Raw genomic sequence first — 25,570 nt, 5'->3', positions numbered from 1 at the left:
ACCTCCTGGGTTCAAGCGATTCTCCTGCCTCAGCCTTCTGAGTAGCTGGGACTACAGGTGCATGCCACCAGGCCTGGCTAATTTTTGTATTTTTAGTAGAGATGGGGTTTCATCATGCTGGCCAGGCTGGTCTTGAACGCCTGACCTTGTGATCCTCCCTCCTCGGCCTCCCAACGTGCTGGGATTACAGGCGTGAGCCACCGCGCCTGGCCTTATCCCTTTCTTCTTTTCTGATGATACAACACAACATGCCAATATATGTCAGATTGCAACAAGAAATTTTCCTGGGGTGGGCGCAGTGGCTCACACCTGTAATCCCAGCATTTTGGGAGGCTGAGGCGGGCGGATCATTTGAGCCCACGAGTGCTCAGCCTGGGCAGCAGAGTGAGACCCTCATCTTTGTTCCCTGGGTAATTTGGGGGATGAACTGACCAGTGTTGTCATCCGGCACAATCTGCCTTGTAAATTCTTTCTCCTGCAAGCTGAGTAATGTTTGCCCTTGGCAGGTTCCCAGAACCTTCTGACCGGGAAGATGACCTCCAAAGAGGGTCAGTGCAGAGTCTGCATGAGAACTCTGCTTAGGTCCCTGCACTGAAATCTGTCATGTTGCACACTTTGCCATGACCTGAGGCCAAAAAACAAACACCGTCGAGCTGGCAAAGGCCTTTAATAGAAACGAGATGAGGGCAGGCCGCCCCTCCCCGGGGATGCCTCCACCTCGCAGCCCCCCGCCCCGCTAGCGCAGGAAGTTCCTGGGGTACAGCTGGAAGAGCTTGCCCTCCTGTGTGGGCTCGAAGCCGTACTTTTCCAGGTTGTCGGGGTCGAAGGTACCGTCTTTGAAGTCCTGTACGATGAGAGGCGCCACAGCTTCGCTGAACAGCTGCGCGGCCGTCAGGGGCGTCTCCTCGCCCTCAGGGGCGCGGTAGTTCACGTAGGGCTTGAGCTTGAAGCCGGTCAGATCCGGGACGACGAACTCCGGGACCATCTCCTTGATCTGCACGAATCTGTAGCCCGAGGTGAGGAAGCCGATGCCCTTGGCGCCCCGGCCCTTGCGGCCCCTGAAGCTGCGCGGGCCCCGCTTGCTTGTCCACTGGCTCATCCGGTCCGCGCCCCGGACCAGGCAGCGCGCCGCTGCGGCCAGGACGCCCATGCCGCGCCCTGCGGGAGGAGACGGCGGGTAGTCGCGGCCCCGGGAACCCGGCCAGCCCCGCCCCCGGCCGCGCGCGGCGCCCGCTCCAATCCTACAGACTCACCTGGACCGGAGACCCAGCACCAGCTCCAAGTTGCCCCTCAACAGCTCCGGCGCCGACCCGACCTCGACCTCGCTCGGCTTCCGACCACCGCGTCGCAGCAAGAGCGGCTCCGATTGGCCGCCGCCACTGCGTCCAATAACGGCCTCAGTCTGGGAGGGGGCGTGGCCGCGGGGACTCTGCCAATGGGAGGGGCGCGCGGGTCGGGGCGGGGCGCGCGGGTCGGGGCGGGGCGCGCGGGTCGGGGCGGGGCGCGCGGGTCGGGGCGGGGCGCGCGGGTCGGGGCGGGGCGCGCGGGTCGGGGCGGGGCGCGCGGATCGGGGCGGGGCGGGGCGCGCGGGTCGGGGCGGGGCGGGGCGCGCGGGTCGGGGCGGGGCGGGGCGCGCGGGTCGGGGCGGGGCGCGCGGATGAGTGGCCGCCCTCAGCGAGGTAGTCTCTGGCGTCCCCACTGCCCGCCACTGCCTGTGTCCGTCCGCCTGGTGGCCGGCGGTGTCCCGGGAGCCCAGTCCCCCTGAGGCACTGAGGTGGCGTCGGGAGGTCGAGGAAGACGCGGGCGCTGGACTCGAGACGGACGCCGCGACCCGGCCTTTCTGACCCCTCCGCTGGGCGCCGCTCCTCTGAGCGGAGCCGGCAACCGCGCAGGGAAAGCCCGGGACCTGTAGCCGGGAGGGTCGGGGCTGTCTGGGTTCCCCGCAGGCCGGGCAGTGGTGTGGGAGGACTCGAGCCCTCGCAGTCCCCAAATTAATAATCTTGGACCCAGCACGTCTGGCTTGTGCGCTGAGCCCTCCGGCCGGTCACCCTCGCAGGCGGCCTCTCACCCCACGCGGAAGTCGCCCACCAGCCGCACCCCCACACCCCGGATCCACCCCCTCCCCAGCTGCACCCCCCTCCCCAGCTGCACCCCCCTCCCCAGCGGCACCCCCACACCCCGGATCCACCCCCTCCCCAGCTGCACCCCCCACACCCCGGATCCACCCCCTCCCCAACTGCACCCCCTTCCCCAGCGGCACCCCCACACCCCGGATCCCCTTCCCAGCTACACCCCCTTCCCCAGCGGCACCCCCACACCCCGGATCCACCCCCTCCCCAGCTACACCCGCTTCCCCAGCGGCACCCCCACACCCCAGATCCACCCCCTCCCCAGCTGCACCCCCCTCTCCAGCGGCACCCCTCAACCCGGATCCACCCCCTCAGCTGCACCCCCTTCCCCAGCGGCACCCCCACACCCCAGATCCATCCCCTCCCCAGCTGCACCCCCCTTCCCCAGCGGCACCCCACACCCCAGATCCATCCCCTCCCCAGCTGCACCCCCCTTCCCCAGCGGCACCCCACACCCCAGATCCATCCCCTCCCCAGCTGCACCCCCTTCCCCAGCGGCACCCCACACCCCAGATCCATCCCCTCCCCAGCTGCACCCCCTTCCCCAGCGGCACCCCACACCCCAGATCCATCCCCTCCCCAGCTGCACCCCCTTCCCCAGCGGCACCCCACACCCCAGATCCATCCCCTCCCCAGCTGCACCCCCCTCTCCAGCGGCACCCAACACCCCGGATCCACCCCCTCCCCAGCTACACCCGCTTCCCCAGCGGCACCCCCACACCCCGGATCCACCCCCTCCCCAGCTGCACTCTCTCCCCAGCGGCACCCCCATACCCCGATACACGCCCCCTCAGCGGCACCCCCACACCCCGATCCACGCCCCCCCTGCGGCGCGCCCACAACCCGGATCCACGCCCCGCCAGCGTCACCTCCCCTTCAACCGTGCTTTTCCGGAAGGCAGCGCTGCCCCCACCCCCACCGCGCTGGTCCTGGCTCCTCTTGACCTGCTTGGAGCCGCCCCATCTGGCTGCTGTTGTGGGTTCCAGGACAGCCACGTGAGGGCTGTTTACAGAGGGAAGGAAGTGGCTCCTAACAGACGACAGACGCTTCTCAAAAGACACCTGCTCTTCCTGTAGAACAGACTTTTTCAGCAGGATTTTCCTTTCAGTGAAACGTGATTTGACTTGAAAAGGAACCCAGGGAGAAGTCTGAGTCCACAGCTGTCGGGGTGTGAGCGTGAGCGGGTAGAGGTGTGCCCTTGTTTGCCTCAGGCTGTCTGATTTTCTCAGGCTGTTTTTTCTGTTTCTGTCCATGGAGGAAGAGAAAGATGACGGCCCAGAGGTATGTAACTCAGGGGGCCAGATCCCTGGACTTCCCAGTTGGGGGGCATTTCTGGACCCAGAGAAGGGTCCTCTTGGCGTCTGCTCTGCCGCGCTCTTTGGCCCCGTGGCTTCTTGGTGCCTGAGGACTATGGGAGTGGTGGTTCTGGCCCCTCTCTGCCGCCTGTCACAGCTGCCAGCGCGTGTTAGACGCGTGAGTTCACAGCGAGGACAGCCAGTGGTGCCCCATGGGCATCTTTTCACGGAATTGGGGGGGTACAGCCAGCGGTGGCCCATGGGCATTGCCTGAGGCCTTGTCTTTTCTTCCCCTAAGGTCACAATTGCTACTTCCACTTTTCCCTTAGGACTTTGCCTGATGATTTTGCTTAGAATCTTTTTCTTTCTTTTTTATTTTTTCCCCAAGACGAAGTCTTGCTCTGTCACACAGGCTGGAGTGCAATGGTGTGATCTTGGCTCACTGCGGCCTCCGCCTCCTGGGTTCAAGTGATTCTCCTGCCTCAGCCTCCCCAGTAGCTGGGACTACAGGCAAGCACCACCACACCCAGCTAATTTTTGTATTCTTAGTAGAGACCAGGTTTCACCATGCTGGCCAGGCTGGTCTTGAACTCTTGACCTTGTGATCTGCCTGCCTAGGCCTCCCAAAGTGCTGGGATTACAGCTATGGGCCACTGTGCCGGGCCTTAGAATCTTTTTCTTAGTCAAACATCTGTAGCCACATCACGAAGGCCTTTTTTCCTAAACCAGAAAACTGGACCCATTAAAGCAACAGTGAAAAGCTAGAAAAGGCTGAGCTACTCCACTGCAGGAGAGCGTGTGACCAGGTCATGGGCCATTGCATGATAGGCCTTCCTTGGATAATCTGTCCCAGAAGCGCTTGCTGGGCTCAGAGGGACTCACTTCGCTTCCTTAAGTGAAAGACATGGTCGTAGGTGCTTCTGTGCACCCCACTGATTGAGAGTGAGCGTAGGGGTGCCCCTGTCCTGAAGCAGAAGCTCCCAGGGCTTGTATTTGCCTTCTGAACCAAGTTCAAAGGGCTCAGCTTTCTGGGCACATCCTCATTCAGTCTTGGTGCAGAATTGTGTCTTTGAAATGCGTTTGAGTGCTCTTCCGACTTCCCTGGATTTTCTTTTTTTCTTTTTCTTTTTTTTTTTGAGACGGAGTCTCGCTCTGTCGCCCAGGCTGGAGTGCAGTGGCACAATCTCGGCTCACTGCAAGCTCCGCCTCCCGGGTTCACGCCATTCTCCTGCCTCAGCCTCCCGAATAGCTGGGACTACAGGCGCCCGCCACCACGCCCGGCTAATTTTTGAATTTTTAGTAGAGACGGGGTTTCACTGTGTGAGCCAGGATGGTCTTGATCTCCTGACTCGTGATCCGCCCGCCTCGGCCTCCCAAAGTGCTGGGATTGCAGGCGTGAGCCACCACACCCGGCCCTTCCCTGGAGTTTCTGGCATGGATGGGAGTCCTGCTTCTCTGTAGCGGGAGATGGGGGTGGGTGCTGCTTTAGGCCTCAGCTCTTGTGTGGAAACTTGCAGGCTGAACCAGTGGCCTCCCCTGCCCTATCCAGTTCCTGGCTGCCTGGGAGGAAGATGTGATGCCAGCAGGAATGGAGAGGGCTGCCTTGTCTGGCTGGTGTCTTCTTGTTTTCTCTTTCACTTCTTGGGGAGCCACCAGCGTCCTCTGCTGTCGCTCACTCAGCACCCTGTCCTCACCCTCTCTTCCCTCGCTCCCGCGGACCTGGACTTCTGAAGTCCGGCTGCTCCAGGAGATGGCAGCAGACAGAGCCTTCTCGGCCTCCCTCTCGGCCGCCGCTGCCTCCTTGTCTGGCATGTGAACTGGTGTTAAATATTCTCAGAATGCAGATGGCTCATAGGGGTTTCGAGCACTGCTCCTGCTGGGGCTGAGGGGACGCTGAGAGGGGGCCTTGGCCTCCCCTGTGGCCGGGCCTGCTCCCTGAGACCTGCATCCCAGGGATCGTGTCGCCAGCATGCAGGTGTGTGAGTGACGGCCCTGCCCCGCTGTGTCCCAGTGACCAAGGAAGCCAGATTGCTCTCTGAATGCTTCGTAGTGGGGGGCTCAGAGGACCCCGGCACCCCGGGCGAGATCACTGCTTGTTGGGTCTCCCGGGCTGCTGACTTCTCTCCTAACTCCCAGCTCCCCTCTTGCTGCTCTGAGCAAGTCTGGGCTGGGAAGCCCGTCCATGCCCGCCTGACCCCATGCTCTCTGCTACAGGCTGGCTTCTGCCTGGGTGCCGCTCTGCACTCTTGGGGGCTGTGGTTCACGGAGGAAGGTTCACCGTCCACCATGGTAATCACCTCACGCTTCCCTGGGGCCAGACCTGGATGGGCCGTGGCCTTTTTCACCTCTCCCTGCCCCCATCCCCTGGCTCATTCCTGCCAGTCTGTGGTTGGGGTGGGGGCAGGCTTAGGGCTAGGGTTAGTTTTGTGGCCTTGCTGATGGGCACCATGTCCCCACTCTTGGCCAGCTGACGGGGATTGCGGTTGGAGCCCTCCTGGCCCTGGCCTTGGCTGGTGTTCTCATCCTTTTCACGTTCAGAAGGCTTAGCCAATTTCGTGAGTATCTTGGTTCTGACTCTGGCCTGAGGGGTTGGGGGAAAGCGTGGGTGCCTTGGGATGTGTTTTGAGCCCCTGGGAGGGGTCCTCAAGTCCACGGTGGGTTTGGCTAGAATCCAGTGGCCCATCTGGGCTCAGGCTGAGCACGTCGGTTCCAGGAAGCCAAGTCTGTTCAGAGCCCTTTCTGTTCTCCTCTCCTGAGCAAGGCTTCAGTGGGAAGAAGGGAGAGCCCCCTTTGTCGGAGGCAAGCCTGTTACCCAGGCCCCCTTCCCTCGTGCTGTCTGAGTATGGCCAGGTACTGGCGGGGACGAGAGTACTGACTGTGCACACCTGCATGTCCAGGACCAGGCCTGTGCCACGGCTCTACCTCAGGCCGTCTCTTCATTCCCCTGCAGGACAAGCGCAGCCCACTCCTCAGTACCGGTTCCGAAAGAGAGACAAAGTGATGTTTTACGGCCGGAAGATCATGAGGAAGGTAGCTGGTGCTTGGGGTCCCAGGTTGCACACGGCTTCCCGGAGCAGGCCCCTGCGGGAGGGACCCCTCCTGCTGCGGGCTCCCCCAGTCCGGGCAGTGCTTGGCGTGTGCTGCCGTGTCCCCGGCTTCCCAGCTCTGCCACCAGGCTCAGGGTTTGGGGAACGTTATAAATCGTGCCGAATGGTGTCTGCTTCCTCCAGCTGAATCCAGCGTGTTTTACCCAGAAATAAGCCCCCACCCTCTCAGGCCTTGGCTCCCCCTGGCCTGAAGGGGCAGCTCCGGGAATGTCTGTGGTGGACAGTGGCCGGAGGGGAGAGAAGGTCCTGTCTGCCCCTAGAGTGGATGTTTATTTTAACAAGAAATGAGAGCAGAAAGCTGCTTTGTAAGAACATCGCTGGGGCCCGGTGGGTGCAGAAGGCCTCACGCTCTGCCAGAGGTTTCTGACTCTGGTGCTGAGCTTGGAGGTCTCTGCCAGGCTTTAGGGTGCTGGACTGAGGACAGAGTCCATCCCCTGGGATTGGAAGGGCTAAGTTCCCTGGTTACCGGCATGTGTGATCTAAGCTAAAAGCTGCGTGGCTCACTTGAGTGTCTGGGTGGTTCCGGAACCTAGACACAGATCCCTGGGCCGGGGCTCAGGAATCCGAGTTCAACAAGCCCCGATCCGGAGAATAAGCACCCTTGGTTTAACCCTTCCTGGGCTTTGGCCAGTTGGGTTGTCAGTGGCCTCCCCTGGCCGCCTCCTTGCACTCCTGAAGGGCCCAGGAAGTGCTCAACAGACCACCCAGAAGCTTCACAGAAACCATACAGACTGATCCCTTTAAAGCAATCTTTGTTACCTTTCTCTGGTTGTACAGCTAATTTATGTTCTTCACGGAAAATTGAAAAACTCGGCCAGGCGCGGTGGCTCACGCCTGTAATCCCAGCACGTTGGGAGGCTGAGGTGGGCCGATCATGAGGTCAGGAGTTTGAGACCAGCCTGGCCAACATGGTGAAACCCCGTCTCTACTGAAAATACAAAAATTAGCTGGGCGTTGTGGTGGGCGCCTGTAATCCCAGCTACTCGGGAGGCTGAGGCAGGAGAAACGTTTGAATCCGGGAGGCGGAGGTTGTGGTGAATTGAGATGGTGCCACTGCACTGCAGCCTGGACAACAAGAGCGAAACTGCGTCTAAAAAAAAAAAAAAGAAAGAAAGAAAATTGAGAAACTCAAGAGGGGAGGGAGTGGGTGTCTGTGGCTCATCTGTTCTCATCAGCGTTAAGTGCTGTGAAAGGGCAGATGAGTTAGGGCTGCTGTACGCTGGGTCTGGAACAGGCTCAGGCGGCCGGGACAGGGCGCGGGGCGATCTGTTGAGTGTCAGCCATCATCCAGTGGCCCCACAGAGGACAGGGAAGTGGAGGGCCTGGAAGGAAAGCCGCGAGGCCAACAGCTCTGGACCGAAGGGCAGCAGGCAGTGGTGCCCGAGTGAGGTGGCCCTGCCAGCATGCAGGGTGTGACCCAGGCCTCTGCTGTTCTGGGCAGTCAAGCAGGCACTGCCTGAGAAAAGGGAAGAAGACTGTTCCAGATATGGGACAGAGTGGGCAGTGGCCCCAGGTCAGAGGGGAAGTGATGGGGGGAAGGTCAGTGGGGACAGTGGCGGATTTTTAAAGGGTTATAGGAAAGGGTTGTGTTGAACAGCACGAAAGCCAAGGATGGAGTGGCTGTCAGCCTTCGAGACAGCGGGGCCGGCCGGCATGAAGCCCTGGAGCTTTGGAGGGTTGGCTGTTTGGGGACAGTGAGGATGATCCCAAGGATGTGTGGGGCTGTATCACTCACTGCCAACATCCCTCCCAGGCCAGGCGGGGTGGGGAAATGGCACAGCCAGACCCCAGGAGCTGAAGCTGGGCCTGCGGGAGGCTCACAGGCAGGTTCTGAGGACTGACCCCCGTGACGAAGAGCCTGGACCTTGCGGCTTGCAGGGTCAGTGCCTGGTGTCTCCCTTGGCTCTGCAGGTGACCACGCTCCCCAACACCCTTGTGGAGAACGCCGCACTGCCCCGGCAGCGGGCCAGGAAGAGGACCAAGGTGCTGTCTTTGGCCAAGAGGTACTGAGTGTCCTTCAGACCACATCCTGCCTGGGGTGCCCCCCACGGTGCTGGCCTCCTCGACCCTGAGCTGCCTGGCGTGTCGGCCGCTGACGCTGTGGGTTTTGAACCCGCCTGGTCTGCTCAAGGCTGCTGTGTCTCTGCCTGTAGGATTCTGCGTTTCAAGAAGGAATACCCGGCCCTGCAGCCCAAGGAGCCCCCGCCCTCCCTGCTGGAGGCCGACCTCACGGAGTTTGACGTGAAGAATTCTCACCTACCATCGGAAGTTCTGTACATGCTGAAAAATGTTCGGTAAGAGCAGGGATGAGCCCCGAGGGCTGCTGCAGCTCCCGTCCTCCGGGCTTCTCACTGGGGACTGGCTCCAGCTTGGCTGTCTTGTGTTGGGGGATGGTTGGCAAAGCCCATCGTGGGGCTGCTGGTGTCTGTGCCCCGTGGCAGGGCCTCGTGGTCTGCTGGCTCCTTCACCAGGTCTTTCTTGTTCTGTTGAACAATTTCCAGTATTTCATCTTCAGCAATGAACCCAGAGCAAGAGCGAGAACGGTGTGGTGGATCCAAAGTCTGGAGCCCGGGTTCTGCTCTGTGCTCCCGTCTTGCTGACCGGCCCCTGGACCGCACCCCTTCCACCCCCTGGCCCAGCTCACCATCCTGGAGGCCACCTCTGCCTTCCTCCCGTGTGCGTGTGGCTCAGGGTCACGGGTCAAGAAGTTCTCTGAGCTGATGGAAAACAGGCTCATGGGAATTTCAGAAGTTGACACTTGTGTTCGGCAGTGATGCCGTGTGGGGTTGGTCAGCCGCGTGGACCCACAGCACAAGGCCCGGCGCCAGTGGGGTCGGTGGCCGTGAGCTCTCGAGACTCTGGCGGAGACCGTCCTCCTCCCCTGGAAGGCCGTCCCACGGCGCCTTCTGGCTCTTGCAGGGTCCTGGGCCACTTCGAGAAGCCGCTGTTCCTGGAGCTTTGCAGACACATCGTCTTTGTGCAGCTGCAGGAGGGGGAGCACGCCTTCCGGCCCGGGGCGCCGGACCCCAGCATCTGGGTGGTGCAGGACGGGCGGCTGGAGGTCTGCATCCAGGACGCCGTGAGTCGCAGGGTGGCGGGGCACTCACCTCCACGTCTGTCATCCCAGGTTCTTAAACGTTCCCCACTGAAAAGCGAGGCAAATTTTTTATTTTAATTTCTTTGGGGGAAAACTCACCATTTTTTACTTTTTTTTTTTTTTTTTGAGACGGAGTCTCGCTGTCGCCCAGGCTGGAGTGCAGTGGCCGGATCTCAGCTCACTGCAAGCTCCGCCTTCCGGGTTCACGCCATTCTCCTGCCTCAGCCTCCCGAGTAGCTGGGACTACAGGTGCCACCACCTCGCCCGGCTAGTTTTTTGTATTTTTAGTAGAGACGGGGTTTCACCGTGTTAGCCAGGATGGTTTCGATCTCCTGACCTCGTGATCCGCCCGTCTCGGCCTCCCAAAGTGCTGGGATTACAGGCTTGAGCCACCGCGCCCGGCCCATTTTTACTTTTATTACATTTTATTTAATTTCTTGAGACAGGGTCTCACTCTGTCACCCAGGCTGGAGTGCAGTGGTGCAATCTAAGCTCACTGAGGCCTCGATTTCCTGGGCTCAAGCGATGCTCATGCCTCAGCCTCTCGAGCAGCTGGGATTACAGGTGTGTGTCACCACGCCCGCCTCACTTTTAAAATTTTTTTGTAGAAATGGAGTCTCACTTGGTTGCCCGGGCTGGTCAGCAATTCCTGTGCTCAGGTAACTCTCCCTTCTCGGCCTCTCAGAGCACTGGAATTGCAGGCATGAGGCCTGGGCCTGGCAGCTGTTTTAAATGTTTCTTCCAAGTCCTCGGAATACTCCCTTTGATGGTTTAGTACTAAGTCACTGTATTGATTTGCCATGATCAATTGAGACCTTGCTCTATTTTCAGGTTTCTAACAAAATTAAATTATTTTAATTGTAAGAAAATAATTAAGGCCAAGGTGGGAAGCTCGCCTGAGCCCACAGGTTAGAGACCAGCTTGGATGACATAGTGAAACTCCATCTCTACAAAAAGTAAAAAATAATTATCCAGGCATGGTGGTAGCACCTGTGGTCCCAGCTACTTGGGGGCCAAGGTGGGAGGATCACTTGAGTCTGGGAGGTCGAGGCTGCGGTGAGCTGTGTTCACGCCACTGCACCGCAGCCTGGACGACAGAGCGAGACCCTGTCTCCAAAAAAAAAAAAAAAAAAAAAAAAATTCAGGTATGAATCCATGTAGGACCTCAATACTTGTTTCCTGCCTCTGTTGAATTCTGCCCTTTGAATCGCTGCTCCAGGGGTGGGAGCTGGGCCAGACCCTGCCGCGGCCCCTTCGGCGTGTGTGGCTCCCCCGCAGGGTGGCGTGGCTTTGTCTGTCCAGGCAGTTGTGACCCAGACTCCTCATTGCTTGTTCCCATTTAAAGCACACACTTAGCAAACCCTGGGCTTTGTGTGATCATCGCCCTGACCTGCAGGGCTCCTGCCAACTGTGGTCCCGGCAGTGGGCACCGACCCCATGCCAGCTCCGGCACTGCCTGTCGGGGCTTCTACACCAAAAGTGCTGCTGGGCAAAGTGTTTGGTTCTCAGGTTTGTCGCTTCGTCTGTGGCTGGACTTGATGGGTTATTAGGAGGGAAAGGGGCTTGGTTCCCCCATCTGGGGAAGCTGGAGCCAGTAGCTTCTGAGGATGAGGCCGCTCAGCTGGTGAAACAGAGGCTTTTGTTGCCGCTCGTGCGGGGCCTCCTCAAGGACCAGAACCCGTGTCCCTCTGGCCTTTGGACTAGATGGGAGGGGCTCATGGAGGGGACTGGGGCCAGATTTGGGCAACTTCATAAAGAATTTTCCTGGGTCAAGCTGAGATGAAGTGCTTACATTGTTAAATCACCAAAATCGTGTGGTTTCTTTTCTTTTTTTTACCTAATGGAAAATTATATCAAAGTTCTGGAATTTAGGCTGGTACTAACTGAATCAGTCCTCGGAGCCCTTATAGTTAGTTCAGCAAACAAACAGGCTCTGCGAGCTTTTGCCTCAGTCCCCACACTGAAGACGAGTAGCGGGATGGAGAGGTGGGTCTCCTCCTTCGTCTCCGTTTTCCTTGCTGTTGCTTCCTGTGTGTTGTACCCCTGAGGCCAGCGGGTCTGTCTCGTCCCCTGCCCTCCATCCGAGGCACTTGCTGCTGTCATGGCGCCTCAGAGGTGCAGGCCCGTGGCCCCACTGCGCTGAGCTGGGCTGAGCCTCCGCCAGGCCCCGCAGTCACGGCCCGGGACCTGACGGCGCCCACTCTGCTCTCCAATCGCAGGACGGCACCGAGGTGGTGGTGAAAGAGGTTCTGGCCGGAGACAGCGTCCACAGCCTGCTCAGCATCCTGGACATCATCACCGTGAGTGCCCCGCAGCCTGGCCCTCAGAGTGCCCCTGGGTCGGCCCTGGTGGCCTGGTTTTTCTGTCTTGCCTGGGCAGCCAGCAGTGGTTAAAGGCCAGTTCTCTACAGTGACGTGAGGGGAGCGGGGTTTGGTCCAGGAAGGAGGGAGGAAGGGGGAGGGAGCTTCTTTCCGGCCACAGTGCATTGAAGAATAGCCGGGCATGTGGTTAAGGGTTTTGGTTGTCTCTTCAATGACTGTTTTTGAACTGGGCAATAAATGCATGTGGTTCAGCCTTCAAAAAGCACAAAGCGTCATACAGGGAAGGTGTTTTTTCCTCTCCTCAGGCCCAAGGCCCTCCCGGGGGACCTGCCGCCCCTGTTTCCTGCAGGTCCTGCTGGGCTCTTCCCTGCTGGCGCCGTCTTTCTATGACTCCCAGTCTTTTGCTTTTTATTGTTGCAGTGAATGGTCTCCTGTGCCCATCGTTTCCGATACTGGAGCCTGATCTGCGGGACAAATCCTTAGGGTGGACTTGCTGGGTCCCAGGGGATGCACACTCGTAATTTTGAAAGGTGCTGCCGGGCCGAGCATGGTGGCTCAGGCCTGTAATCCCAGCACTTTGGGAGGCCGAGGTGGGTGGATCACGAGGTCAAGAGATTGAGACCAGCAAGGCCAACATGGTGAAACCCCGTCTCTACTAAAAATACAAAAATTAACTGAGTGTAGGGGCGGGCGCCAGTAATGCCAGCTACTCGGGAGGCTGAGGCAGGAGAATCGCATGAACCCAGGAGGTAGAGGTTGCAGTGAGCCAAGATCAGGCCACTGCGCTCCAGTCTGGGCAACAAGAGTGAAACTCTGTCTCAAAAATAAATAAATAATAAATAAATAAATAAAAATCATGTATCATGTTGTCTCATGATTTTTAACTTTTTATTATGGGACAGTTCAAAAACGTGCAAAAATAGTAAAATCACCCCATGTGCCCAACATTCACTAGGATGATTATTTTTTAGGCAGGGTCTCGCTCTGTCGCTTACGCAGTGGCATGATCTTTGCTCATTGCAACCTCCGCCTCCAGGGCTCAAGCGATTCTCTCACCTCAGCTTCTGAAGCAGCTGAGACTGCAGGCGTGCACCACCACACCTGGCTAATTTTGTATGTTTTTGTAGAGATAGAGATGAGGTTTTGCCATGTTGGCCAGGCTGATCTTGAACTCCTGGGCTCAAGGGATCTGCCTCCCTCAGCCTCCCAAAATGCTGGGATTACTGGCCTGAGCCGTCATGCCAAGTCATTAACTAGAAGTTGGTTTTTTGTTTGTTTGTTTTTGTTTTTGTTTTTTTGAGAGGGAGTCTCGCTCTGTTGCTCAGTCTGGAGTGCAGTGGCACCATCTTGGCTCACTGCAGCCACCATCTCCCAGGTTCAAGTGATTCTCCTGCCTCAGCCTCCTGAGTACCTGGGATTGCAGGAATGTGCCATCACACCTGGCTAATTTTTGTATTTTAGTACAGACGGGGTTTCACCATGTTGGCCAGGCTGGTCTCTAACCTCGGACCTCAAGTGATCCGCCCGCCTCAGCCTCCCAGAATGCTGGGATTCCAGGCCTGAGCCACCGCGCCTGGCCCATTAACTGGAATTTAATGTCTGTTTGGTCTTTTTTTCTTTGAGTAAAACCTACATGCAGTGAAACAAATCTTTAGCGTCCATTAGCTGAATTTTGCTAAATGCCTATCAACTCAAAAGAGGTGTCTGATTTTAATCTCACTCTTTTGAGTTATACCTTTTGCATTCATTGTTAGCTGTGTATCAAGGTAACTTCTACCTCAGTTTCTCTAGCTTTCGTTAGAAGAGTTTTCCAGAGCTCATCAGAACCCTGGCTCGGATGCATTCAGGCAGAACCAACCGCTAGATCCTTGCATGAAACCTCGCACTGGAGCCTAGGTGGTGTCCTCTGATCTCATCCTACGTTCCTTTGCTCAGAAAGGATGTAACAAGCTCCAGCCAGACATTGGGGTGTCCAGGATGCTCACTGTGCTCCCCAGCAGATGGGCACAGGCGGGCGTTGAGCTGTTTGGGGCCTGGGGTGGAGGCATGGATGGGACCTCGGCATCTCGTTGTGCTCCCTGGGACCTGTGTATCTTCGTGAGACGCGTGGCCTGTGCTGGGGAGGCCGCCGGCCTGGGGAGGGAGAGGACACCCACTTCCTTGGAGCTTCCATTAGAAGGCCGGTGCTCATCTTCGAGGGAGCGCCCAACATGGCTTGGGCAGAGTGGGGTCCCGGCCACCAGACCCACCTCTGTGTGCCTCTTTGGAGCCTCTGGTTAGTGTGTCTCTGGAGCTATGGTGGGTTTCTCAGGGACTCCTGGATGTGTAAGGGGCACCTGTGGGCCTGAGAAAAGCTGGGAAAGGACTAGAGAAGCTTTGCTCTATGTGGATGTAAACCTGTTCGGCACGGGGCATCAGTATGCCTCCTACCTTGGATGATTCGTCTCTCTTTAAGCAAAAAGTAGCTTCACTGGGGTAGAGGCTTTCTCCGTTATTTCTTGTTCTTTCTGATCTTGATCTTGTTGTGATATTCCAGTTGGGCCTCACTTATCACAGCACAGCGATGCCTGGGGCAGGAGAGGGGAGCTGTGTGCTGAGACGGGCCCGGTTCCTCTCGGCCACTGCGACCTGTCTTGTCCACATTGGTGTCACAGCCCCTCTCCCTTAGGGGTGGAAATGGGTCTTCCCTGAGTGTAGTAGGAGTAAAAAATGGGGGGTGGTTGGCTGAGCACGGTGGCTCACGCCTGTAATCCCAGCACTTTGAGAGGCCAAGGCGGGAGGGTCACAAGGTCAGGAGACCAAGACCATCCTGGCCAACATGGTGAAACCCGTCCCTACTAAAAATACAAAAATTAGCTGGGCATGATGGTGGGCACCTGTAGTCCCAGCTACTCGGGAGGCTGAGGCAGGAGAATCCCTTGAACCAGGGAGTTGGAGGTTGCAGTGAGCTGAGATCGCGCCATTGCACTCCAGCCTGGCGACAGAGTGAGACTCTGACTCCGTCTCCAAAAAAAAAAAAAAAAAAAAAGAGTGATATCTGAGAGAGATAACTCTGTATTGTGATCGGTTGATCATCTGGTGTGACATCGTTTTTGTCTCATCAAACTTGTGTGTGTGTCATTTTAACAAAATTTAAATTCTTGCAAAATAACACGGACAGATTCTAAAAACATACTTAAACTTTTATCAACAGTGGCCATCTGTCCCCGCACACTGAAAACGCTTCGGTTCCTTCTGAGCAGCTTTTCTTGCTGTTTCCTAACCCATCCGTTCTAGACACGCTGACTTCCTGTCGTGGGAGATGACGTGTGGCTGCGCGGATGGCCCCCATGCCTCACGCTACACTCCCAGCTGCGCCGCTCATGGGCAGCCGTTTCGACTTCATGGATGCTATTCACAGCTGAGCCGTGTAGTGTACTACAGTTACATTTCCTTTCTCGCCACTTTCTGTTTTCCTGGAATGAACAGTTGTGTGATTTCTGGCTGCTTGGTGATTTTTCTGTGCACCCGTTACAGACTCACACCCTGAACCAGCGGCTCCATGAACGCTGCTTTGCTCTGGGAAAAGCGCCTCCCGGGAGCCCCCATCCTCCTGCCCAGTCGGACCCTCCCTAGGCCTGCTGTCCAGCCGCCATCCCGGGGCCACCCACCCTTCCTTCCCCCGCACAGGGCTCTTGCTGCTGCTTTCTCGGCCGGCGTGTTTGGTGGAGCAAATCCTCCATTCGCTTCCTGAAACAGGGTGCCAGGGAGGTATATGTTTTGAAACCTTAGAAATCTAGAATTGTCTTTATTCTACACCGCCTTTGTCTTTTTGTTGTACTTTTTCTTTCTTTTCTTTTTTTTTTTTTTGAGATAGAGTCTCGCTCTGTCGCCCAGGCTAGAGTGCAGTGGCCGGATCTCAGCTCACTGCAAGCTCCGCCTCCCGGGTTCCTGCCATTCTCCTGCCTCAGCCTCCTGAGTAGCTGGGACTACAGGCACCGCCACCTCGCCCGCCTAATTTTCTGTTTTTCAGTAGAGATGGGGTTTCACTGTGTTAGCCAGGATGGTCTCGATCTCCTGACCTCGTGATCCGCCCTCCTCGGCCTCCCAAAGTGGTGGGATTACAGGCGTGAGCCACTGCACCTGGCCCTTTTGTTATACTTTCTAGAAGATTTTTCAACTTTATTTCCCAAATCTTCCATTCAATTTTTAATTTCTGTCATATTTTTCATTTCAAGAGTTTTTTTTTCTGTGAATTTTTTTTTTTTTTTGAGACGGGGTCTTGCCTTGTTGCCCAGTCTGGAGTGCAATGGCGTGATCTCAGCTTACTGCACCTCCTGCCTCCCGGGTTCAAACGATTCTCCTGCCTCAGCCTCCCAAGTAGCTGGGATTATAGTCAACCGCCATCATGCCTGGCTAATTTTTTTGTATTTTTAGTAGAGACAAGGTTTCAGCATGTTGGTCAGGCTAATCTCAAACTCCTGACTCAGGTGATCCGCCCACCTCAGCCTCCCAAAGTGCTGGGATTACAGGCGTGAGCCACTGCGCCTGGCCCTGAGTGTTCTTTTTAAAAAATTATCTTGTTCTTACTTCCTGGATAAAGTAAGATGGGTATTCTTTTGCTCCTGAGTTGTTTCTGGCCTGAGTTTCTCTTCTCTGTTTATTTTGGTTTCTGTCTTTCCAATCAGGGACTTTTCTGCCTCCAGCAGTTGCTTTATGTGTGAGTGAAGTCCTTATTGAACGCATGTGTGCAAACCCACATAGCTGCATCTCACAGAAATAACGTGGAGCCCAGGAGGCAACACAAAGCACACACTGTGTAATTTCACTCACCTGAGGCTCAGCCGCCGGCTGCACTGACACTTGAGGACAGAGGCTGGCCAGCCAGCTTTCTCCGTAAAAGGCCAGAGCATAAATATTTCAGCTTTATGGGCCACGTGGTCTCTCTTGCAGCTACTCAATGTGGCCATCTAGTGTTCCAAAAAAAACTTCCTTTACAAAACCCTGTGGCTGGGCTGGAGGGACTTGGCCCTGGTGTTTGGCCCTGCTGGGGTAAAAGGTCTCATTAGTGGTTGCCTGTTAGAGGTTTAGGTTGGGATCGACTCAGGGAGGCGTAAGGTAATCTGGATTACTGGAAATGTTCTGTCTTGACTTCCGTGGGAGTTACATGGGTTAACTACAAAACAAAAAGAGCGTGATCAAAACAAAAAGAGCGTGATCCACCTGAAAGCTGTGTATAGGCCGCGTGTGCATGGGGTCGGGGTTCACTAATGGGGGACGCTCCCTGCAGGAGGACTGAGAAGGACACTGGCTCTTTCCTTCCTGATTTGGGAGCCCACAGGTCAGGGTCTGTAGGTGTTTTTTTTAGGGCAGCTTCTCAGAAAGAAATCTGCCTATGTCTCGCTGTGGTGGCACAAGGTTGGAGGAGGGGGAGGAGTCTGGGGGGGAGGCTCCCGTCTGGAGTGGACACTGTTGGGGAGGAGCCTGGGGGTGTCCCTGCCTGGAGTGGACACTGTTGCAGAGGAGTCTGGGGGTATCCCCGCCTGGAGTGGACATTGTTCTTGGGTTCGTAGCCACACCTGATGTCCTTGGGCTCCTACCTGCTCGCTTCACCTTCTCCAGAGAATCCTTGGTAGTCCGCGGGCCATGGGGAAAGGCCATTTCCAGCCTGTTGGGGTCAGGAAAGTGACTTGGGTTGGCCTACCCCTCTGCCCGTCTCCCCTGCGTGTTAGCCTGGTGCTGGCTCTGCAGTGAGGACCGATCCTCTCTCCCCGTCTCCCCTGCGTGTTAGCCTGGTGCTGGCTCTGCAGTGAGGACCGGTCCTCTCTGTCTGGGTTTCGCACATCTAAGCCAAGTCTCAGCTTCCCTTAGAGGGTCCCCACCAGCCCTGACTCTGTCACTTGCTTTCATCAGCCACGAAAATTTCAGTGACATTTTTTATCTACTCTCAGCTTTTGTCTTTATCCTTGGAGGTTTGTATCTTTTTAAGAGAGCAGAGATAAGCATCTGTATTCCACAACAGGATGAAGATAAGCATTTACCTTCAACTTACCTTTCTTTTTTGGAGACAGAGTCTCACTCTGTCACCTAGGCTGGAGTGCAGTGGCGTGATCGTGGCTCACTGCAACCTCCATTTCCTGGGTCCAAGTGATTCTTGTGCTTCAGCCTCCCGAGTAGCTGGGACTACAGGTGTGCACCAGCACGCCCGTGTAATATTTGTATTTTTAGTAGAAACAGGTTTTCACCATGTTGGCCAGGCTGGTCTCGAACTCCTGACCTCAAGCAGTCTGCCCTCCTGGGCCTCCCAAAGTGCTGAGATTACAGGTGTGAACCACTGTGCCCGGCCCAACCCACCATTTTTAATGGGAGGTAGGCTTTATTATTTTAATTTTCATAAAGTTGTTACAAAATACTGCAGATACACAAAAAAGCATGATGTTGCCAGGAATGGCAGTTGGACCTATAGTCCTGGCTGTTCGGGAGAGGAAAGAAGTTTGTTGAGCCTCGTAGTTCTCGGCCAGCCCAGACAACATAGCAGGACCCTGTCTCTAAAACAAGTAGGCATGACACTGCAAACAGGCATGTCAACTCAAACCCAGGTTATATAGTTTTAACCCTGGTTGGCTAGAACACAGGTTAGCTGCACACTGCCGGCTCTGTCCACGTTACCCACGTGTGTGCTCTCATTTCGCCCTCTCTTTTCTTCAGAGATAGCCACTTTTCTGAATTTTCTTTGGTACTTATACAATATGTAGTATAATTTTGCTTGACTCTAAATCTCATAAATGGCATCACACCACAATTCCTCACCTTTCTTTTTTCTTTTTTTTTCTTGAGACGGAGTCTTGCTCTGTCACCCAGGCTGGAGTGCAGTGGCCGGATCTCAGCTCACTGCAAGCTCCGCCTCCCAGGTTGAGGCCATTCTCCTGCCTCAGCCTCCCGAGTAGCTGGGACTACAGGCGCCACCACCTCGCCCAGCTAGTTTTTTTGTATTTTTTAGTAGAGACGGGGTTTCACTGTGTTAGCCAGCATGGTCTCGATTTCCTGACCTCGTGATCCGCCCGTCTCGGCCTCCCAAAGTGCTGGGATTACAGGCTTGAGCCACCGCGCCCGGCCACCTCACCTTTCTTAATTTGAGCAGCATCGCGAACATGAGATTCGTCTGCGTGAGTGGCTGTCGTGCTCATTCGGTTGTTGAAGCCACCGTTGATTTACCCGTGGCTGAGTGACAGCTGGGTTGGGTATGACTGCTGGCTGCTACATACAGCACTGCTGAGATCTGAAGACGTGCAAGTGTGGGAGCCCTCGGGGACCCCTGCCTGCCAGGGGAGCTGCATGTCCACCCGGGCTTCCCAGCGTCCAGCCCCTCCCTGTGGTTTTCACAGCTTCCTGATTTTGGGTAAGGTGGTGAGGGCATGGTTTTTTGAAGTAAACAAGTGCATTTGAAATAAAACACACAAAAGCCATTTTTAGCAACAGCTGCTAAGTTGTTATGCCTTTCCCCCGCCTGCCCTCAAACACACGCACCTGCTCTTCTCCCTGATTCCAGCGTGGAGATGAGACTTGCCCAGCCGATGCGGTTGGTGGGGGTGTCTCCCTGAGTCTGAAGCGGGCCGTGATTTCAGTCGCTGGACCCCGGCTGTTGGGGTTGGCAGATGACGCCTCTCAACCATTCTGTGCTTGTGTTTCTTGTGGTGTGGTGTAGCTCTCTTGGGGAGGAACTTTCTCTACATAAAGGTTTTGAAAGGAACGGAACAAAATGCCAAGTGGAAGAAAAATTGCGAAGTCTCGGAGCTCGATTAGCACGTGCCAAGAGCTGAGTATCTGGTGTGCTCGACGTGCGGGGCCCGCAGCAGGCGTGAGTGTTGGCCAGCTGTGCTTTGGAGCCCAGCGGCCTCCAGGTTCTTTGTTTGGGTTCTCGTTTATGTGGCCTCGTGCAGGAAGGTACATTAGAGTCCTGAATGGCAGCGGCCGTGAGCCTGGTCTACACAGGTGAGCAGCCGCTGTTTGATTTAGTATCTGTGGTGATGTGTTAAGCATCTTCATTCTGGCTCTCAAAGAAGGAAATGAAGGTTTTATTTTTAAATAAAATGGGAGAGTTCCAGTTCTGCTGTGGCAAGGTAGTGCCACACCAGCGTGTCCTGCTGATTTGTGAAAAACTCCGGACAAGATGCAGCAAACAGTCCTTGGAGGACTCGGAAAATAAAGCCAGGAGGTTGCGGATGGGAATCAAAGCGCGGAGCCGCCACGCACGAGGGCTCTGCTTCCTGCTTTTTCATTTTCTTCTGTTACTCATGGCCCTGCCTCGATGGTCGCCCAGTTATGGAGCAAAACCCCTGATGGGAATCCTCCAAAAGCACCAGAAGAAGATCCCCAAGGGCCAGAGAGAGTGTGCGGATCTCAGGGAGGGGAGAGCCAGGAAGCAGATGCACGGAGTTTGTCTGTGAACCTGTACAAGGCTCAGGACAGACCCAGAGCAGCATAACAAAGACTTTGAAACTGCATTAAGATTCAAACTTCAAGGCCGGGCGCGGTGGCCACGCCTGTAATCCCAGCACTTTGGGAGGCCGAGGCGGGCGGATCACAAGATCAAGAGATGGAGACCATCCTGGCCAACATGGTTAAACCCCGTCTCTACTAAAGATACAAAAAAGTAGCTGGGCATGGTGGCGGGCGCCTGTAGTCCCATCTACTCAGGAGGCTGAGGCAGAAGAATCACTTGAACCCGGGAGGCGGAAGTTGCAGTGAGCCGAGATCATGCTGCTGCACTCCAGCCTGGGCAACAGAGCAAGACTCTATCTCAGGGGAAAAAAAAATACTCAAACTTCAGGCTGGTGCGCTGGCTCACACGTGTAATCCCAGCACCTTGGGAGGCCGAGGCAGGTGGATCACATGAGGTCAGGAGATCTACACCAGCCTGGTCAACATGGTGAAACCCCGTCTCTACTAAAAATACAAAAATGTAGCCAAGTGTTGTGGTGAGTGCCTGTAATCCCAGCTACACGGGAGGCCGAGGCAGGAGAATCACTTCAACCTGGGAGGTGGAGGTTGCAGTGAGCCGAGATGGCTCCACTGCACTCCAGCCTGGGTGGCAGAGTGAAACTCCGTCTCAAAAAACAAAAGAAAGATTCGAACTTCAGCTCAAATCTCAGACTGACTCCTGAGTGGGGCATGTGCAGGGCAGAGCAAAGCATCAGAACCAAGGCTTTGAAAACAGAGATACTGGATTCCACCATCCACAGATACAGACTTGTGGTCTGAACCCAACCAGCTTAATCACCTGCTAAAACAAAGAAGGCAACATTCTCCGGAAAATTATATCCTAAATCCAGCCATTATAAATGATCACAATGGATACAACTGGTCTAAATACAACAACAAGGCAGATTGTCAGATTGGATGGAAAGTCCAAGACCCAACTCTATTCTGCAGGAAAAACCCACTTTAAATATCAATACTTAGATGGAAAACAAAAGGTTGCCTGGCGAAGTGACTCACACCTGTAATCCTAGCACTGTGGGAGGCTCGGGTGGGAGGATCGCTTGAGCACAGGAGTTCGAGACCAATCTGGGCAACACAGTGTCCCTGTCTCTACAGAAAATTTAAAATTAGGTTAGTGTGGTGCTGCACACCTGTGCTCCCGGCTACTCAGCAGGCTGAAGTGGGAGGACTGCTTGAGCCTGGGAAGTTGAGGCTGGAGTGAGCTGTGCGTGAGCTACTTTACTATAGCTCAGGTGACAGAGGAGCAAGACACGTCCTCAAAAAAAAAAAAAAAAAAAAGGGGCCGGGCATGGTGGCTCACGCCTGTAATCCCAGCACTTTGGGAGGTGGGCAGATCACGAGGTCAGGAGATCGAGACCATCCTGGCTAACACGGTGAAACCCCGTCTCTACTAAAAATACAAAAAAATGAAAACTAGCCAGGCGCGGTGGCGGGCCCCTGTAGTCCCAGCTACTCGGGAGGCTGAGGCAGGAGAACGGCGGGAACCCGGGAGGCAGAGCTTGCAGTGAGCCAAGATCGCACCACTGCATTCCAGCCTGGGCGACAGAGCGAGACTCTGTCTCAAAAAAAATAAAGGCTGGAAGAAGATATACCATGAAAGCCCCAATTAAAAGAAAACTGGAGTGGCTGTATTAGTATCAGACAAAGTCGATGTCAGATGTGATGAAGGAATATTAGCAGGGATAAAAAGGGACAACACGGCTGGGCATGGTGGCTCACGCCTTTAATCCCGGCACTTTGGGAGGCCGAGGCGGGTACATTACTTGAGGTCAGGAGTTCGAGACCAGCCTGGCCAACATGGTGAAAACCCATCTCTACTAAAAATACAAAAATGATCTGGAAATCACTTGAACCCAGGAGGCAGAGGTTGCAGTGAGCCAAGACTGTGCCATGGCACTCTAGCCTGGGCAATGCTGGTATTAGAAGATAAAACAAATCTCAGATCAGTGACCCAAGCTTGTATCTTAAGAAGCTAGGAAAAGAGGCCGGGCGCGGTGGCTCACGCCTGTAATCCCAGCACTTTGGGAGGCCGAGGCGGGCGGATCACAAGGTCAGGAGATCAAGACCACGGTGAAACCCCGTCTCTACTAAAAATACAAAAAATTAGCCGGGCGCGGTTGTGGGCGCCTGTAGTCCCAGCTACTCGGGAGGCTGAGGCAGGAGAATGGCGTGAACCCGGGAGGCGGAGCTTGCAGTGAGCCGAGATTGCGCCACTGCACTCCAGCCTGGGCGACAGAGCGAGACTCCGTCTCAAAAAAAAAAAAAAAAAAAAAAAAAAAAAAAGAAGGTAGGAAAAGAAAAACAAATGAAACCCAAAGCATGCAGATGGAAGAAACTCATAAAGAGTAAGAATCAATGAGACTGGAAATGGAAAAACAGGAGAGAAAATCCATGAAACCAAAAGCTGGCTCTTGGAAAATGTCAGTAAAATGAAAAATCCTGTAGCCAGACCAGTGTAGAAAAGAAGAGAAGACACAAACTACAAATATTAGACATGAAAGAGTGCACATGTCTACAGACCCTACAGACATAAAAGGACTAACAAGGAAATCTTTTGAACAACTTTATGCCCATGAAACCAACCACGCAGATTAAATTGACAAATTCCTTGAAAGACACAAACTACCAAAGTTCCCTCAGATGTAGATTATCTGAATAGCCGTATATCTACTAAAGAAATCCAATTAGTAGCTAAAATCCTTCCCACCTGGAAAACTCCGGATTTAGATGACTTCACTGGGGAATACTTCCCGAGATTTAGGACGTTAAGGATAAAATATGCTAATTTCACACAAACTTCTCCGGAAAAGTAGAAGAGGGACTATTTCCCAGTTTAGTTTTTGAGGCGAGCAAGACCCGAACACCTAATCAGACGAAGATGTTACAAGACAGGAAAATTTCACACCAGTCACTCATCATTGGAAACATACATATCCTCCATGAAATATTACAGATTTGAGTCCAGCAGTATATGGAAAAGGATAATACATCATGATCGGTGGGATTTATTCCAGGAATGCAAAGCTGTTTCAACAGTTGAAAATCAGTTGATGTACTTTTCCATATTGACAGACTAAAGAAGAAAAGCCATCTGATTATCTTAATAAACGCAGAAAAAGCATTTGACAAAATTCAGCATCTGTTCATGATAAAAACTCTCAGCAACCAGGAGAAGAGAACTTCCTAAATCAAATAAAGGACATCTGTACTAAAAAATGAAAGCAAACATCTTGCTTGTTGGCAAAAGACTGAATATTTTCCCTTGAAGATTGGGAACAAGCCAGAGAGTGTGTGTATGTGTGTGTGTGTGTGTCTTTTTTTTTTTTTTTTTGAGTCAGAGTCTCGCTGTATCACGCAGGCTGGAGTGCAGTGGCGTGATCTCGGCTCACTGCAACCTCTGCCCCCGGCCCCGGGTTCAAGCAATTATCCTGCCTCAGCCTCCCGAGTAGCTGGGATTACAGGCGCCTGCCACCATGCCAGGCTAATTTTTTTTTTTTTTTTGAGACGGAGTCTCGCTCTGTCGCCCAGGCTGGAGTGCAGTGGCGCGATCTCGGCTCACTGCAAGCTCCGCCTCCTGGGTTCACGCCATTCTCCTGCCTCAGCCTCCCAAGTAGCTGGGACTACAGGCATCTGCCACCACGCTCGGCTAATTTTTTTTGTATTTTTAGTAGAGACGGGGTTTCACCATGTTAGCCAGGATGGTCTCGATCTCCTGACCTCGTGATTCACCCTCCTTGGCCTCCCAAAGACTGGGATTACAGGCGTGAGCCACCGCGCCCGGCCAAGTGTGTGTTCTTACCAATCCTGTTCAGCATCGTGTTTGAGGTCCTCACCAGAGCGGGAGGGGAAGAGAAAGAAAGAAAAAGCATGCAGATGGGCAAAGAAAAAATAAAACAGTCTCGATTCACAAACATGATTATCTAGATTGGAAATCCCAAGGAATCTATAAGACAACTACTAGAACTTATGAATGAGTTTATCAACATGCAAAAATAAACTGTATTTCTCTATATTAGCAACGAACAATTGGAAATTGAAATTTAAAAGTAACAGATTTATTTTTGTTATTTATTTATTTATTTGTTTGTTTGTTTATTTTGAGACGAAGTCTTGCTCTGTTGCCCAGGCTGGAGTGCAGTGGCTGGATCTCAGCTCACTGCAAGCTCTGCCTCCTGGGTTTACGCCGTTCTCCTGCCTCAGCCTCCCAAGTAGCTGGGACTACAGGCGCCGGTCACCTCGCCCAGCTAGTTTTTTGTATTTTTTAGTAGAGACGGGGTTTCACCGTGTCAGCCAGGATGGTCTCGATCTCTTAACCTCGTGATCCACCCATCTCGGCCTCCCAAAGTGCTGGGATTACAGGCTTGAGCCACCGTGCCCGGCCACAGATTTATAATAGCATCCAAAACTGGGAACTTGGGAGTTCCCAGGCCACCCACACTTCTGACCAACTGGTTACAAGTTCAGGGATTCCTGTGACCCCCTCAGATTCAATATTCTAGAACAACTCACATTTGTACTACAAAGGATGAAAATTGGCTGGGCGCGGTGGCTCACGCCTGTAATCCCAGTACTTTGGGAGGCCGAGGCGGGCAGATAACGAGGTCAGGAGATCGAGACCATCCTGGCTAACACGGTGAAACCCCGTCTCTACTAAAAATACAAAAAAATTAGCCGGGCGTGGTGGCAGGCGCCTGTAGTCCCAGCTACTCGGGAGGCTGAAGCAGGAGAATGGCGTGGAACCCGGGAGGCAGAGCTTGCAGTGAGCCAAGATCGTGCCACTGCACTCCAGAGCGAGACTCGGTTTTAAAAAAAAAGGATGAAAATCTGGATCAGTCAAAACAGTCAAAAGAAGAGACCCACAGAGTGAGGTCCAACCATGAGGCTCCCGCGTCCCTGAGCTGCGCCATCCTCCGTGCGCCATCCTCCATATGTTGGCAAGCCACCCAGGTGCCGAGGCAACAGACCGAGGGCACAAGCTCTTCCAGTATAATAAACAAAATATATAGAGTAAGATTAGTTATACTGGAGCCTCAGTGGCAGGTGGGAGTGGTTGGAGCTCCCCATAGTGAGTGCCCAGGTCTGGTGGGGTAGCTGCCTGTGGGCCTCCCCCTCACCCACATTCCATTGTCAGCCAGTCCTT

General features: G+C 54.6%; 2 protein-coding genes across 6 annotated transcripts in view; one reads left to right on the top strand and one right to left on the bottom strand.

Moving 5' to 3' along the window:
* Positions 1-650: 650 nt before the first annotated feature.
* LOC105471997 (mitochondrial ribosomal protein L41) lies at positions 651-1,413 on the bottom strand. The gene is made up of 2 exons (XM_011724938.3): positions 1,254-1,413; positions 651-1,158 (listed from the first exon to the last, which is right to left on the bottom strand). The coding sequence occupies exon 2, from the start codon at positions 1,148-1,150 to the stop codon at positions 737-739; it is 414 nt and encodes a 137-aa protein (XP_011723240.1). The 5' UTR covers positions 1,151-1,158; positions 1,254-1,413; the 3' UTR covers positions 651-736.
* Positions 1,414-2,956: 1,543 nt separating this feature from the next.
* The window catches only part of LOC105471996 (patatin like phospholipase domain containing 7), an 86,522-nt gene continuing 63,908 nt past the window's right edge, over positions 2,957-25,570 (top strand). For 2 of the 5 annotated variants that reach the window (XM_011724937.3, XM_071078666.1), the window contains exons 1-8: positions 2,958-3,410; positions 5,639-5,713; positions 5,892-5,979; positions 6,375-6,454; positions 8,443-8,534; positions 8,685-8,825; positions 9,451-9,610; positions 11,848-11,928. In XM_011724937.3, the coding sequence (XP_011723239.2) occupies positions 3,381-3,410; positions 5,639-5,713; positions 5,892-5,979; positions 6,375-6,454; positions 8,443-8,534; positions 8,685-8,825; positions 9,451-9,610; positions 11,848-11,928 (747 nt within the window). In that variant the 5' untranslated portion in view covers positions 2,958-3,380. Of the gene's footprint in view, positions 3,411-5,638; positions 5,714-5,891; positions 5,980-6,374; positions 6,455-8,442; positions 8,535-8,684; positions 8,826-9,450; positions 9,611-11,847; positions 11,929-25,570 lie in introns of all 5 variants that reach the window. The other 3 variants (XM_071078667.1, XM_071078668.1, XM_071078669.1) reach the window with 3 other exon arrangements.

The sequence above is a fragment of the Macaca nemestrina genome, chromosome 14 (genome assembly GCF_043159975.1).
Source record: "Macaca nemestrina isolate mMacNem1 chromosome 14, mMacNem.hap1, whole genome shotgun sequence".
Taxonomy (NCBI): domain Eukaryota; kingdom Metazoa; phylum Chordata; class Mammalia; order Primates; family Cercopithecidae; genus Macaca; species Macaca nemestrina.
Note: the sequence above shows the minus strand (reverse complement) of the source record. Positions and strands in the feature narration are given on the sequence as shown.

What these genes read in the sequence shown, in the direction of transcription:
- LOC105471997 (XM_011724938.3), bottom strand. Translation starts at nt 1,150, where the DNA reads ATGGGCGTCCTGGCCGCAGCGGCGCGCTGCCTGGTCCGGGGCGCGGAC.